The 17,226-nt window shown below is 47.6% G+C and overlaps 1 protein-coding gene across 1 annotated transcript in view; it reads right to left on the bottom strand.

The window, feature by feature from the left end:
- The window catches only part of LOC126213015 (coiled-coil domain-containing protein CG32809-like), a 626,459-nt gene continuing 609,233 nt past the window's right edge, over positions 1 to 17,226 (bottom strand). Inside the window, exon 6 of the mRNA XM_049940576.1 lies at positions 1 to 125. Within this exon, the coding sequence (XP_049796533.1) occupies positions 96 to 125 (30 nt within the window). The 3' untranslated portion in view covers positions 1 to 95. The remainder of the gene's footprint in view (positions 126 to 17,226) is intronic.

Here is a 17,226-nt window from a genome sequence, read left to right as displayed (position 1 = left end):
TTCGCTTTTTCAGTACGCGTATGCTCATTCTAATAAACATAAAGAACTTGACACTGAAGTTAATGCAGTATGCCTTACTTACCACAAAGGGCACGTCACGAAAATGTAAACTTGATCACGCTTACCTGAAACACAAAAAGAAAGAAGTTTTTATTATTACATGAAGTGAATTGTACGTTCGAACAGTGATAACTTACAAATAAATAGTTGATACCGGTACATCGATAAGATGGAAAATAAATTAACGATATTTATGTAAGTTCTAGGAGTCACAAATGGCTGTCCTCGGTCAAATGGACAGCATCTATGTGATAATCCATTTCACGTCGACATCCTGAAGCCTACGTATTTGGAGCTACCATTGCGAGTGCGTCAGAGTTGTGCATTTTCTGTTCTGATTCCGGTACACGAACGAGGCACATGCCCGACGTCTTTTACTGTGTAAAGAAGAAATCCACCGATGTGACAGGTCCGGTACGGAGGTGGCCGAGAGCAGAACATAACATTGTCATGTCCAATACCACCTACCCATCGTTTTCGAAGATGTTGATTTATACATCCGCGATCCTCCATAATCCAGTACGGGGGTACTCCATCTCGCTGGAAGATGCAGTCTGGGGAATCCGTAGCAGCAAATATTGACCATTTTTGGGCACATCATTTAGGGTTAGTCCATCGTTTATTAAATCCCCTTACAGTGAGTTTATAAGTAATAAAAATTTGTTGATCACGAACTCTTACATTTTATAAAATCAAAGCAATTACTTCTGAAGCAGGTAGAGTCTACATACAGACACATAAATGAATGTATATTTATTGTTGTCATTTTGGCTCAAATGGCTCTGAGAACCATGGGACTCAACATCTTAGGTCATAAGTCCCCTAGAACTTAGAACCACTTAAACCTAACTAACCTAAGGACATCACACACACCCATGCCCGAGGCAGGATTCGAACCTGCGACCGTAGCAGTCCCGTGGTTCCGGACTGCAGCGCCAGAACCGCTAGACCACCGCGGCCGGCTTGTTATTTTGAACTCAATAGAACGGTCTTAAACATGATCAAAGACCAGAGTTTGATGTTATTATTGATGAATGTGAAAATCGTTTATGAATAACAGAAACATGTTTTATGTAAGTTCGGCAACATCCCTCCGTTTTCACGTTACAAATCAGTAATTATCGAAGAAAAACTGAATTTAACATCGACAGTTTCAATTTTGGGTACATGCAGTTTATTTTTAAGTAGCACACAGGAGGATAACTACACTCCTGGAAATTGAAATAAGAACACCGTGAATTCATTGTCCCAGGAAGGGGAAACTTTATTGACACATTCCTGGGGTCAGATACATCACATGATCACACTGACAGAACCACAGGCACATAGATACAGGCAACAGAGCATGCACAAAGTCGGCACTAGTACCGTGTATATCCACCTTTCGCAGCAATGCAGGCTGCTATTCTCCCATGGAGACGATCGTAGAGATGCTGGATGTAGTCCTGTGGAACGGCTTGCCATGCCATTTCCACCTGGCGCCTCAGTTGGACCAGCGTTCGTGCTGGACGTGCAGACCGCGTGAGACGACGCTTCATCCAGTCCCAAACATGCTCAATGGGGGACAGATCCGGAGATCTTGCTGGCCAGGGTAGTTGACTTACACCTTCTAGAGCACGTTGGGTGGCACGGGACACATGCGGACGTGCATTGTCCTGTTGGGACAGCAAGTTCCCTTGCCGGTCTAGGAATGGTAGAACGATGGGTTCGATGACGGTTTGGATGTACCGTGCACTATTCAGTGTCCCCTCGACGATCACCAGTGGTGTACGGCCAGTGTAGGAGATCGCTCCCCACACCACGATGCCGGGTGTTGGCCCTGTGTGCCTCGGTCGTATGCAGTCCTGATTGTGGCGCTCACCTGCACGGCGCCAAACACGCATACGACCATCATTGGCACCAAGGCAGAAGCGACTCTCATCGCTGAAGACGACACGTCTCCATTCGTCCCTCCATTCACGCCTGTCGCGACACCACTGGAGGCGGGCTGCACGATGTTGGGGCGTGAGCGGAAGACGGCCTAACGGTGTGCGGGACCGTAGCCCAGCTTCATGGAGACGGTTGCGAATGGTCCTCGCCGATACCCCAGGAGCAACAGTGTCCCTAATTTGCTGGGAAGTGGCGGTGCGGTCCCCTACGGCACTGCGTAGGATCCTACGGTCTTGGCGTGCATCCGTGCGTCGCTGCGGTCCGGTCCCAGGTCGACGGGCACGTGCACCTTCCGCCGACCACTGGCGACAACATCGATGTACTGTGGAGACCTCACGCCCCACGTGTTGAGCAATTCGGCGGTACGTCCACCCGGCCTCCCGCATGCCCACTATACGCCCTCGCTCAAAGTCCGTCAACTGCACATACGGTTCACGTCCACGCTGTCGCGGCATGCTACAAGTGTTAAAGACTGCGATGGAGCTCCGTATGCCACGGCAAACTGGCTGACACTGACGGCGGCGGTGCACAAATGCTGCGCAGCTAGCGCCATTCGACGGCCAACACCGCGGTTCCTGGTGTGTCCGCTGTGCCGTGCGTGTGATCATTGCTTGTACAGCCCTCTCGCAGTGTTCGGAGCAAGTATGGTGGGTCTGACACACCGGTGTCAATGTGTTCTTTTTTCCATTTCCAGGAGTGTATGTAGGACAAAAATGTTCCGTAGGTTACCCGGCCCTCACTCAGTTTGTAGACGGTTTAGCGCTTCAGTTCTTTAGGGGAGTCTAGTAAGACACTGATCGCATGCGTAAAGAAAGGCACCGTTATGAGGTACCGCCCGATAGGTATGCAACACACATAACGTACAAGTAACGCAGGTACGACCTTAAATGACGAAAGCTACTGTAGTCTACACTTACTTATGGTAGTCTACACCCTACAGTACACTACAGTAGTTCTTCAACAGTAGCCAGCATCTACTCTTGTGCTGGCACAACGATGTCAATTTTGAACTTTCTTTTGCATTCTCTGTTATTCTTATTGATCTATCCGAATGCACTGACTACCGTTTGCAATCGCTGTACGAGGTGCATTCAAGTTCTAAGGCCTCCGATTTTTTTTCTCCGGACTGGAAAGAGATAGAAACATGCGCATTGTTTTAAAATGAGGCCGCGTTCATTGTCAATACGTCCCAGAGATGGCAGCACCGTACGGCAGATGGAATTTTACCGCCAGCGGCGAGAATGAGAACTGTTTTAAATACTTAAAATGGCGACGTTTTCCTTACTTGAACAGCGTGCAATCATTCGTTTTCTGAATTTGCGTGGTGTGAAACCAATTGAAATTCATAGACAGTTGAAGGAGACATGTGTTGACGGAGTTATGGATGTGTCGAAAGTGCGTTCGTGGGTGCGACAGTTTAATGAAGGCAGAACATCGTGTGGCGACAAACCGAAACAACCTCGGGCTCGCACAAGCCGGTCTGACGACACGATCGAGAAAGTGGAGAGAATTGTTTTGGGCGACCGCTGAATGACTGTTGAACAGATCGCCTCCAGAGTTGGCATTTCTGTGGGTTCTGTGCACACAATCCTGCATGACGACCTGAAAATGCGAAAAGTGTCATCCAGGTGGGTGCCACGAATGCTGACGGACGACCACACGGCTGCCCGTGTCGCACGTTGCCGAGCAATGTTGACACGCAACGACAGCACGAATGGGACTTTCTTTTCGTCGGTTGTGACAATGGATGAGACGTGGATGCCACTTTTCAATCCAGAAACAAAGCGCCAGTCAGCTCGATGGAAGCACACAGATTCACCGCCGCCAAAAAAATTTCGGGTAACCGCCAGTGCTGAAAAAATGATTGCGTCCATGTTCTGGGACAGCGAGGGCGTAATCCTTACCCATTGCGTTCCAAAGGGCACTACGGTAACAGGTGCATCCTACGAAAATGTTTTGAGGAACAAATTCCTTGCTGCACTGCAACAAAAAGTCCGGGAAGGGCTGTGCGTGTGCTGTTTCACCGAGACAACGCACCCGCACATCGAGCTAACGTTACGCAACAGTTTCTTCGTGATAACAACTTTGAAGTGATTCCTCGTGCTCCCTACTCACCTGACCTGGCTCCTAGTGAGTTTTGGCTTTTTCCAACAATGAAAGACACTCTCCGTGGCCGCACATTCACCAGCCGTGCTGCTATTGCCTCAGCGATTTTCCAGTGGTCAAAACAGACTCCTAAAGAAGCCTTCGCCACTGCCATGGAATCGTGGCGTCAGTGTTGTGAAAAATGTGTACGTCTGCAGGGCGATTACGTCGAGAAGTAACGGCAGTTTCATCGATTTCGGGTGAGTAGTTAATTAGAAAAAAAATCGGAGGCCTTAGAACTTGAATGCACCTCGTATTAAATTTGGTCTGTAATAACTGATGCATCTGTAATTAGTTGTCACATACTCTTACAGGAGGTAGTATTGATGAAAACTGGAAGAGAAGTTCCTATGATGACTTGTCCAGAAACCAATACCTGTTGGGATATGGGTCAATCTGTCCTCTCATTTGTCTGTTGCGGAGAAGCAGACACTATAGCCAGTGCTGTACGTGGTTACGACGCACCCTCACACACCTTCAGTCCATCTTCTCAGCGAGTCACGCAGTTTTTCAGATACACTTGGCTCCTCTTGTACTGTCTCCCACGCATTGCTCACACGGTCTCCTAACATCTGCATATTGTCACTGGGTTGGACATAAAAATGCCGGAAAACACCAGAAAAGTGGATGATAAATATTGGAACATGTGATATCACCAAATGATGTACTCCGTAGCACGTGCAGTGGCTGGGTTTGTCCACCCTAATGTCACTGGTGCTACACATCGCTCCGCTAGGCTACTCTGTTAGCGATCTTGCATTATCCGATGTGATACGGTAGTGCTCGCGGTAGTAATAATGCAGTACTACGATAAAGCAGGTTTATGTTTACGAAAACAGATTAGCCCAGTGGAGTTATGTGTACCGCTGCCCCCTGCATGTGAGATTAGACAAGCCCAACTGTTGCACACGGAGTGAGGTATATATATATATATATACACTCCTGGAAATGGAGAAAAGAACACATTGACACCGGTGTGTCAGACCCACCATACTTGCTCCGGACACTCCGAGAGGGCTGTACAAGCAATGATCACACGCACGGCACAGCGGACACACCAGGAACCGCGGTGTTGGCCGTCGAATGGCGCTAGCTGCGCAGCATTTGTGCACTGCCGCCGTCAGTGTCAGCCAGTTTGCCGTGGCATACGGAGCTCCATTGCAGTCTTTAACACTGGTAGCATGCCACGACAGCGTGGACGTGAACCGTATGTGCAGTTGACGGACTTTGAGCGAGGGCGTATAGTGGGCATGCGGGAGGCCGGGTGGACGTACCGCCGAATTGCTCAACACGTGGGCCGTGAGGTCTCCACAGTACATCGATGTTGTCGCCAGTGGTCGGCGGAAGGTGCACGTGCCCGTCGACCTGGGACCGGACCGCAGCGACGCACGGATGCACGCCAAGACCGTAGGATCCTACGCAGTGCCGTAGGGGACCGCACCGCCACTTCCCAGCAAATTAGGGACACTGTTGCTCCTGGGGTATCGGCGAGGACCATTCGCAACCGTCTCCATGAAGCTGGGCTACGGTCCCGCACACCGTTAGGCCGTCTTCCGCTCACGCCCCAACATCGTGCAGCCCGCCTCCAGTGGTGTCGCGACAGGCGTGAATGGAGGGACGAATGGAGACGTGTCGTCTTCAGCGATGAGAGTCGCTTCTGCCTTGGTGCCAATGATGGTCGTATGCGTGTTTGGCGCCGTGCAGGTGAGCGCCACAATCTGGACTGCATACGACCGAGGCACACAGGGCCAACACCCGGCATCATGGTGTGGGGAGCGATCTCCTACACTGGCCGTACACCACTGGTGATCGTCGAGGGGACACTGAATAGTGCACGGTACATCCAAACCGTCATCGAACCCATCGTTCTACCATTCCTAGACCGGCAAGGGAACTTGCTGTTCCAACAGGACAATGCACGTCCGCATGTATCCCGTGCCATCCAACGTGCTCTAGAAGGTGTAAGTCAACTACCCTCGCCAGCAAGATCTCCGGATCTGTCCCCCATTGAGCATGTTTGGGACTGGATGAAGCGTCGTCTCACGCGGTCTGCACGTCCAGCACTAACGCTGGTCCAACTGAGGCGCCAGGTGGAAATGGCATGGCAAGCCGTTCCACAGGACTACATCCAGCATCTCTACGATCGTCTCCATGGGAGAATAGCAGCCTGCATTGCTGCGAAAGGTGGATATACACTGTACTAGTGCCGACATTGTGCATGCTCTGTTGCCTGTGTCTATGTGCCTGTGGTTCTGTCAGTGTGATCATGTGATGTATCTGACCCCAGGAATGTGTCAATAAAGTTTCCCCTTCCTGGGACAATGAATTCACGGTGTTCTTATTTCAATTTCCAGGAGTATATATATATATATATATATATATATATATATATATATATATATATATGCGCCATAAAAAAGTTTTGCATGACTGTGGTTCCCAGAACTCCGGAAGATAGACGTTGACTGTGGATATTCTATCACACACACAGTCCCTTTGACTGTTCAGAGATGTCACTAAATCCGCCCAAAGATGTCAACAATCATTCATGAGCAGCGCAACCTAGACGGAGGGAGTCCGACAGCCGATCAGTTCCAGTCATTCCTCCAGGAATGTGGTACACGGCTAGTGTTGTCTGCAGTTCAACCGTGCCTAGATGGTCAATACCGCGGTTCGTACGCATTGATACTTTGTGCCAGGAAGGGCTCTCGACAAGGGAAGTGTCCAGGCGTCTCGGAGTGAACCAAAGCGATGATGTTCTGACATGGAGGAGATACAGAGAGACAGGAACTGTCGACGACATGCCTCGCTCAGGCCGCCCGAGGGCTACTACTGCAGTGGGTGACCGATACCTACGGATTATGGCTCAGAGGAACCCTGACAGCAACGCCACCATGTTGAATAATGCTTTTCGTGCAGCCACAGGACGTCGTGTTACGACCCAAACTGTGCCCAATAGGCTGCATGATGCGCAACTCCACTCCCGACGTCCATGGCGAGGTCCATCTTTGCAACCACGACACCATGCAGCGTGATACAGATGGACCCAACAAAAAGCCGAATGGACCGCTCACGACTGACATCAAGTTCTCTTCACCGATGAGTGTCGCATATGGCTTCAACCAGACAATTGCCGAAGACATGTTTGGAGGCAACCCGGTCAGGCTGAACGCCTTAGACACACTGTCCAGCGAGTGCAGCAAGGCGGAGGTTCCCTGCTGTTTCGGAGTGGCATCATGTGGGGCCGACGTACGCCGCTGGTGGTCACTGAAGGCGCCGTAACGGCTGTACGATACGTGAAAGCCATCCTCCGACCGATAGTGCATCGGCAGCATATTGGCGAGGCATTCGTCTTCGTGGACGACAATTCGTGCCCCCATCGTGCACACCTTGTGAATGATTTCCTTCAGGATAACGGCATCGCTTCACTAGAGTGGCCAGCATGTTCTCCAGACATGAACCCTATCGAACATGCCTGGGATAGATTGAAAAGCGCTGTTTATGGACGACGTGATCCACCAACCAATCTGAGGTATCTAGGCCGAATCGCCGTTGAGGACTGGGACAATCTGGACCGCCTTGATGAACTTGTGGATAGTATGCCACGACGAATACAGGCAGGTATCAATGCAAGAGGACGTGTTACTGGGTATTAGACGCACCAGTATGTACAGCAATCTGGACCACCACCTCCGAAGGTATCGCTGTATGGTGGTACAACAAGCAATTTGTGGTATTCATGAGCAATAAAAATGGCGGAAATGGTGATTATGTTGATCTCTATTCCAATTTTCTGTACAGGTTCTGGAACTCTCAGAACCGTGGTGATGCGAAACTTTATACAGGGTGATTCAAAAAGAATACCACAACTTTAGGAATTTAAAACTCTGCAACGACAAAAGGCAGAGCTAAGCACTATCTGTCGGCGAATTAAGGGAGCTATAAAGTTTCATTTACTTGTACATTTGTTCGCTTGAGGCGCTGTTGACTAGGCGTCAGCGTCAGTTGATGCTAAGATGGCGACCGCTCAACAGAAAGCTTTTTTTGTTATTGAGTACGGCAGAAGTGAATCGACGACAGTTGTTCAGCGTGCATTTCGAACGAAGTATGGTGTTAAACTTCCTGATAGGTGGTGTATTAAACGTTGGTATAAACAGTTTACAGAGAATGGGTGTTTGTGCAAAGGGAAAAGTTCTGGACGGCCAAGAACGAGTGATGAAAATGTAGCACGCATCCAGCAAGCATTTGTTCGCAGCCCAGGAAAATCGACTCGCAGAGCTAGCAGAGAGCTGCAAATTCCACAATCAACTGTATGGAGAGTCCTACGAAAAAGGTTAGTTATGAAACCTTATCGTCTGAAATTGGTTCAAGCACTGTCTGCAGCTGATAAGATTAAAAGAATCGATTTTATCCTTGCTCAAATGGAAACAGATGAATCTTTCGTTTCAAAGATTGTGTTTAGTGATGAAGGAACTTTCCACACTAACGGGAAAGTCAACCGTCACAATGTCTGTATATGGGGCACTGAGAATCCGCGGGAAACAACTCAGTATGAACGTGACTCGCCTAAGGTGAACGTTTTCTGTGGCATTTCAGCCAATAAAGTTTTTGGCCCCTTTTTCTTCGAAGGTGCTACTGTAACTGGACTACAGTATCTGGAGATGTTAGAGAATTGGCTGTTCCCTCAGCTCGAACAAGAAGCACAACAATTCATATTTCAGCAGGATGGAGCGCCACCACATTGGCACTTATCTGTCCGTAACTACCTGAACGTCAACTACCCGAGGCGATGGATCGGCCGCCAGGCAGCCCGTGACAGAGCACTTCATCACTGGCCTCCAAGAAGCCCTGATCTTACCCCCTGCGATTTTTTCTTATGGGGGTATGTTAAGGATATGGTGTTTCGGCCACCTCTCCCAGCCACCATTGATGATTTGAAACGAGAAATAACAGCAGCTATCCAAACTGTTACGCCTGATATGCTACAGAGAGTGTGGAACGAGTTGGAGTATCGGGTTGATATTGCTCGAGTGTCTGGAGGGGGCCATATTGAACATCTCTGAACTTGTTTTTGAGTGATATATATATATATATATATATATATATATACCTCTCGAGGAAGAGATGGATTTCTGTCACTGTCGTTAGCTCCACTCCAGACCTTGTATGGCGTTTTCTAGTGTAATGGGTGAGGTTACTCCTGGAACATCTATCGTTTTCCACTTTTCTATTCTGTTCGCAAATTGTGTGTGGTGAGAATGACATTGGACAAGGCTCCATATTTTCTCTAATTTTACTGTCTTCGCAGTTTCGCGAGATGTACGAGCGAGAAAGTTGTATGTCGACTGACTCTTCCTCGAAAGTCGTCGTCGTTGTTGTTGCGGTCAGCATCCCGGAGACTGGTTTTTGCATATCCCCATGCTACTCTATGCTGTGCAAGTCTCTCCATCTCTACACTAATGCTGCAGCCTACAGCCACTTCAACCTGTTTACTGCTTTCATCTGTTGGCCTCCCTCTACTATTTTAACCCCCCCCCCCCAAACACATTCCCCTCCATTATCAAACAGATTATTTCTTGATGCCTGATGATGTAATTTATCAGCCGATCCTCCTTTTAGCCAGTCTTTTTTCTCCATCTCATTTGGTGTTAGATCTGATTTTATTTTCTTCTAAATCACCACATTTCAAAAGCTCTTCTTGTTTGAATTGCTTCTCATCCAAGTTTCACTTCTGTACAAGGCAATATCTCTGACAAATACCTTCAGAAGCGATTTCTTAAAAATTAAATTTACTCAGGAATTTAACTAATTTTTCTTCAACAGGAAAGCACTTTTTGCTATGGCTACTCTGCATTTTATATCCTCTCTAGTTCAGCCATGGTCACTTATTTTGCTGCCCAAATAGTAAAATATCATCTACTAGTTTTAGTGTCCCATTTCCTAAACGAATTCCCTCAGTATGCCCAGTATTACACCTCATTACACATGTTTTACTTTTTCTATCGTTCATCTTATAACCTCTTCTCAAGACGCTATCCGTTCCGTTCAACTACTTTTCCAAGTGCTTTGCCGTGTCTGGCAAAATTATGATTACATTGGCAAACCTCAAAATTTTTACTTTCCCTCCCTCAGGTTTACTTCCGATGCAGATTTCTCGTTGGTTGCCTTTACTGTTTGCTCAATGTACAGACAGAATAACACGTGGCTTCAACCCTATCTCTCTCACTTCTCAGCTACTGCTGTCACTTCATGCGCTTAAACTCTTAACTGCAGTCTGCTAACTTTTTTTTTGTCTTACTGAGAAACACATGAAATGACTTACGTCTTCTTTTTCTTCTTCGTTTGTTTAGAGTAGTTTTTTATTCTTTCCAGGTGTCTTTCTTCTGTTCATATTGCGTCTATCTTTTTCCTGTTTCCTCTTGGAAGCCCTTGAAAGTTTACGCTTTTGTCTGAACTCTTCTCTTTTCTCTATTTTTCCCACATTATTAACGTTTCCGTCACGTCTGCTTTAACTTCTTCGATCCACGTCATTCATATTTTCCGATTTCTGTCAAAGATGTTAAAAATGTCTTTTTCTTATTCTTTTCTCATCTACCCTTTTTATCTATCCACAGAAATCATCTCTTATTTTGCTCATACTGTCTAATACTCGTTCTGAACATTCATGAACTTCATTACTGAATGAGATTTTCACTCTGCGGCGGAGTGTGCGCTGATATGAAATTTCCTGGCAGATTAAAACTGTGTGCCGGACCGAGACTCGAACTCGGGACGTTTGCCTTTCGCAGGCAAGTGGTCTACCATCTGAGCTACCCAAGCACGACTCACGCCCCCTCCTCACAGCTTTACTTCTGCCAGTACCTCGTCTCCTACCTTCCAAACTTTACAGAAGCTCTCCTGCGAAGGAGACGAGGTACTGGCAGAAGTAAAGCTGTGAGGAGGGGGCGTGAGTCGTGCTTGGGTAGCTCAGTTGGTAGAAAGGCAAAGGTCCCGAGTTCGAGTCTCGGTCCGGCACACAGTTTTAATCTGCCAGGAAGTTTCATGTTGGAAATATTTTCACACGAATCACCAGAGTACAAATGACAGCCTCGTCAAAGCACTGTCCTTTTTTACCTTGTGTACGCGATACTGTTGCCATCTGTATATGGGGATATCGCTAATCCATAACCTTTGTCACCTCAGAGTATTTTACTAAAGACCTTCTGAAGCATAAAGGCACTCTGGTGTAATGACAGTGTTGTGCTGGCGGGATTTTGCATTTACTTTCTATCTGCCTGGTCAGGGCGACAGACAGAAAGGTCTCTGCTGAGCTGGTGACGCAGCGACGCCCTCAAACACTTTGCGGAAGCGGTTCTCCGTGACGCAGCGCTACCTGGACGCTCTACTCGCATTGCGGCTGCCACGTAACCGTCACTACTAATGCACGGCCAACTCACTCGCAACAGACGGACAAAAAAATTAGCAGGTCGCCTCGCTGCTGACTTTCTAACCGGGCATTTTTGCGTCCAGCGCATCAATAGTGGCAAATTAAATGAGCGGCCACGAGCTACCATCATGACGAATTGAAAGGCTTAATTCCAGACGGAATATGTAAGGGGCGTTCAAAAAGAAACGAGCTGTTGCCATAATTACAGTAACCAGTACCTTTATGTGAAAAGTATTGACCCTGGCCGTTGAGACACTTGTCCCACTGTGACACAAGGCAGTGAATGGCTGCCTCACAAAATTCCCGCGGCTCGTGAGTGTATATTTCTATCAAAAATTGTCTCTGGCCAATAGAGTACAAATGACGACAATATCTGGGTGACATGTATATAATCATTTCATTAACATTACTCTTTCTTGTCATTACAGGTCTCCAATGGATGTCAAGAACATCAAATGTGGAGTGACATGGTGAAATAACAACAACTTCGCACTAGCTACAGATTTTAGCTAGATGCTACCTATTTCTCTGGGACACAAATAAGGCAGGCAGAACTAGAGAAGGAGCACAGAAAATTTGTAAATTAAAACTGACAAGGTCAAGGACTGGGAGTTTACCAGAGCATCTGTTTCCAGTTAACTGAAGATAGTGTCGGAGACGGGCAGTGTGTTAGAGGGAAAGTAAATACAGACAGACAGAGAAAAATACCAGTGAACTGAGCTGCTATTAAGGGGGAAGAGGAGAAGAGAGAAGAGTGATAAATTCTGTGGAGGAAAAAGAAAAGAAGAAATAGGTGTGACAGTCTGCAAGTGGTCGGAACAAAAATGCGAAGATGGCGGCACTGGCAAGTTGGACAACCGCCCTCTTCGCCGCTGTCACGTTGACAGCACTGCTAGAGCCCTCGGTAGCAAAGAGTTCCAGCGGGAAGACAAGCCTCCTGGAGAGCTCCGAGAACTTGCTCTTTGGACCGGCAGATGCCGCGGGAAACTTGTTCAAGGTGGCGCTGACGCAGAAGAACTACATACAGGTGAGTGGCTATCCGCTATTATACACTGTGTGATCAAAAGTATCCGGACACCTGGCTCCAAATGACTTACGTCGGTGAGGCCTGGCACGAAGACGGCGTTCCAAAACATCCCAAAGGTGTTCATATAGGATTCAGGTCATGACTCTCTGTGCAGGCCAGTCCATTACAGGAATGGTGTTGTCGTGTAACCACTCAGCCACAGGCCGAGCATGATAAACAGGTGCTCGATCGTACTGAAAGATGCAGTCGCCATCCCCGGATTGCTCTTCAGCAGTGGGAAGCAAGAAGGTGCTTAAAACACCAATGTAAGCCTGTGCTGTGATAGCGCCACGCAAAACAACAAGGGGTGCAAGCCCCCTCCGCGAAAAACACGACCACACCAAAGCAACACCGCCGCCGAATTTTACTGTTGGCACTACACACGCTGGCAGATGACGTTCACCGAGCATTCGTCATACCCACACCCTGCCATCGGATCGCCACATCGTGTACCGTGATTCGTCACTCCACACAACGTTTCTCCACTGTTCAGTCGTCCAATTTTTACACTACTTACATTAAGCGAGGCGTTCGTTGGCATTTACCTGCGTGATGTGTGGCTTATGAGCAGCCGCTCGACCGCGAAATCCAAGTTTCCTCACCTCCCGCCTAACTGTCATAGTACTTGCAGTGGATCCTGATGCAGTTTGCAAATCCTGTCTGATGGTCTGGATAGATGTCTACCTATTACACATTACGGCCCTCTTGAATTGCCGGCAGTCTCTGTCAGTCAACACTTTTGTGCTGTACGTGTCCCTTCACGTTTCCACTTCACTCTCACATCGGATACAGTGCACAGAGGGATGTTTAGGAGTGTGGAAATCTCGCGTAGAGACGTATGACACAAGTGACACCCTATCACCTGACTACGTTCGAAGTCCGTGAGTTCCACGGAGCGCCCCATTCTGCTATCTTACGATGTCTAACGACTACCGAGGTCGCTGATATGGAGAGTACCTGGCAGTAGGTGGCAGCATAATGCACCTAATACGAAAAACGTATGTTTTGCGGGTGTCCGGATACTTTTGATCACATAGTGTAGCTAGCAAGTGTGTGTCTAGATGGCACTGCAGTCCGTGGAAATGAGGTACATTTAATTTTCTTCAATTTAATTCATGTGAATTGTGGTTAGTACCCCGAGTTAGCGGATTTGTCACCTCATCCTCATCTAGCCCAAGCTTAGGCCCATATCACAACATCATACTTTTCCGGCAAAGAAAATTATGATCAAATATTCATCTAATTTTCTTGACTAAGATATCTGACGTGGAGTGAAAAATGATTCATATTTTTTGTCAAATTTCAATATCGCAAACGACAGCAACTTGTTATGCGCTACAATTGCATTGTGCGTACACATGGAAGAAAATCGGTACGAAAAAAAGGAAACACACTCGCGTGAAGCCATGGGTATTTCGTCGAGATGATAAAACCATTGACCAAAATTTGGTAAGACAGCTGCAAATGGAGGACGTCAGGTCTTATCTACATTAATTACAAATGGATGAGTGTACATTTCAGCAGTTACTCAGTAAAGTGGCTTCTCATATTGCACAACGGAATACTCACTTGGGAAATGCTGTGTGTGCAGAAGACAGGCCCACCGTGACACTGCGACTTCTCAATACAGGAGAGTTCAAATAGTTCAAATGGCTCTAAGCAACATGGGACTTAACATCTGAGGTCATCAGGTCCCTAGACTTAGAACTACTTAAACCTAACGACATCACACACATCCATGCCCGAGGCAGGATTCGAACCTGCGACCGTAGCAGCAGCGCGGTTCCGGACTGAAGCGCCCACAATCGCTCGGCCACAGCGGCCGACTATTATGCTACTGTTTAAATCATTTTTACAATGTTTTCCAATCACCATGTTCAAATCTCTTTCCAGTTCCTGAAGTATGAGGTGGACTTCCCGCCACTGGAAGACTTCGCCTTCTGCCTGTGGCTCAGGTCTACCAACTTCACCAACCCGCACCCCATCTTCTCCTACTCACGTAAGTAGTACGTCTCTACTCAAGAGGGTAGTATTCATTACAGGCGGCTACAAAGCTTTGCGTGCACACACCAGTTAATATGCTTTTCCGTAGTTGATAGATTACTTTATACCATTATTATCTAATTAGACTTTAAAATCTGTATTTTTTTCCCACCAGACAGTGTACTTTCTTGATTAAATTCAATAGGCTATTGAAAAACTAGTACAGTATACAACAGTGAACAGCCATGTCCAGTGAAACTTTTCGTAAAATTTGCTGCGATATTCAACAGGCGTTACAGTCCGGGCAGGGTAACGAGGGCAGCATGTGGTCTGGCATTATCTTGTTGGAAGATGACATTATAGACACCTGCCTTGTAAACATCGCATAACACGGCTGAAACTGACCACCGGTAATAGCTACCGTCCTCTCCGAGGCTTGCCCAAATTTGACCTAAACCAGTCATGACAGCCCTAACATAAAAGTCTGATGTAGGTTCTGTTTTGTTCACAGACTTTAGAGAATATCTTTCACATTACATGGAAGAGCATCATTTCTTTTCTGTTATATATACATCTGGTCATTAAAATTTCAACACTGGGAACGAAAAGAAATAACGAAATTTTACTTGCAGTGCTTACACAACATCATAGTAAGAATACAAAATTTAGTGATTTGTGGGTACACAGAGTGCTACCTCTGGGAGCAACAATAACTCTAGGCAGGCTGAGTATCTATTCCACAAATGTTCATATGTGTGTGAAATCTTATGGGACTTAACTGCTAAGGTCATCAGTCCCTAAGCTTACACACTACTTAACCTAAATTATAGAAAGGACAAACACACACACACCCATGCCCGAGGGTGGATTCGAACCTCCGCTGGGACCAGCCGCACAGTCCATGACTGCAGCGCCTCAGACCGCTCGGCCAATCCCGCGCGGCATCTATTCCACCTCATCGTGGATTGCAGATATGAGTATGCCATCATTCCATGTTGCTCTAGCTGAGTGCCAGAGTCCATCAGCCATAGTGTGTGCTGAGTGGTCATGTGACACTCTTTCTGTAGCCAGATGTGGTCAGCGGCTGACTGGTATGGACAGGATGGCACTACAACATCCTCTGTACAGAGGCGGGGCGGGGCAACACAATCAGCATGTGGCCTGGCGTTATCTTGTTGGAAGATAAAATTATGGATACCTGCACGCAACACCGCAGCTCGTCTGATAAGACGATTTGCTGCCATTAGTGTGCCCATATTGGTGCTGTGTGCACGCACCACTGTCTGCGCACCTCTCTCTGTAGTCACGTCAAGGGTAGGCACAACAATGGCCTCCATGTTGGCAGTCTGTGGCGCTCCGGATATCGACGCATTGTCTGTGTGGATACTTGCCTCGCAGCAAACAAGCCCGTTTCTTGACTCAAGATATGTGATGTGGCTGTACGATCCCACCTGGCTGAGCAAAATATATGTCTGCCCTCTCGGGCGCTACTCACGTGGGGCCAGTGAGCTCCTGCACTGTGTTGAGTGTGGCCCTTCAGAACGTATCGATTCTACACTCGCATGACACTTGTGGGATCCTGAAAAACGTGAGCAACAATATCACAGAACAATAAACTAGCCTCGATATGTTATGATCCTGTCAATGTAGAACCCCGACACATGTCGGCCGTCTGTTTTCCTCTTTACATGATGCATAATACGAGCTCATCACGAAAAACGGACATTCAAAATCAATTTTTGAGTCTGAAACCCATTGCATAATTTCCTTGTATACAGAGTGGTAGACCCGTACGACTATCTAATTTTTACAGTTGCTCTGAAATGCTCGTCATTTACATACCCAACCATCCAGTTCACTTCTTACCAGTTGGAAGTTCGTTGGACGCTGCCTTCACCGTGTTGCAGTTTTTAATGGCCAGCACTGTGAATAATTATGACAGTTTACGCGAGCTGCACACTCGGTGAGGCGCAACTTTTTTTTTTTCTTTTTCCTCGGCAGGCCACGAGACGGAGCCTCTGGTGCAGGCGTGGCTGGAGCCAGGATCTGCGATCAACGGCTTCACGGCGCATGCGCGGCTGTCGCTGCTGGGAATCCCCGTGTTCTCTGTGCCGCTGTCCGACCCGTCGCTGGGCCCGCAGCCCGGCGGCCTCTACCCCTGGTTGCACGTGTGCTACACGTGGGACGGCCGGCCCGGCACGTGGCGCCTCTTTCTGCACGGGCAGCTGGCAGGGCAAGGGCACGCGCCAGCGCAGGTGCGTCCAGTTCCAACCTCAACACGTAACTTCGCCACCGAACTACTCTCCCTGTTGTATGACGATCTCTTCTTGTCTACTTCTCCTTTACTTTTCCACCCTCTTCTTCCTTTCATCGTCTCTCCTCCTATTTCCTCTTGTTTTTCTAGTCTCTGTCTCCTTCTCCTGTTCCTCTTGTTCCTCTCCTAGTCTTCTTCTTCTTCTTCTTCTTCTTCTTCTTCTTCTTCTTCACACTTACAATTCCTCCTCATCTTTGTAATGAAACTGAGCCCCTCCTCCTCCTACTTTTCCTTATCTCCACCTCCTTCTTTTTCCTATTCTTCTTCTATCCTCCTTCCCTTACACTTTTTCTTCTCCTCCTT

Source organism: Schistocerca nitens, chromosome 11 (assembly GCF_023898315.1).
Source record: "Schistocerca nitens isolate TAMUIC-IGC-003100 chromosome 11, iqSchNite1.1, whole genome shotgun sequence".
Classification (NCBI taxonomy): Eukaryota; Metazoa; Arthropoda; class Insecta; order Orthoptera; family Acrididae; genus Schistocerca; species Schistocerca nitens.
The sequence above is the reverse complement of the archived record's forward strand: the minus strand, read 5'-3'. Positions and strand labels throughout refer to the sequence as shown.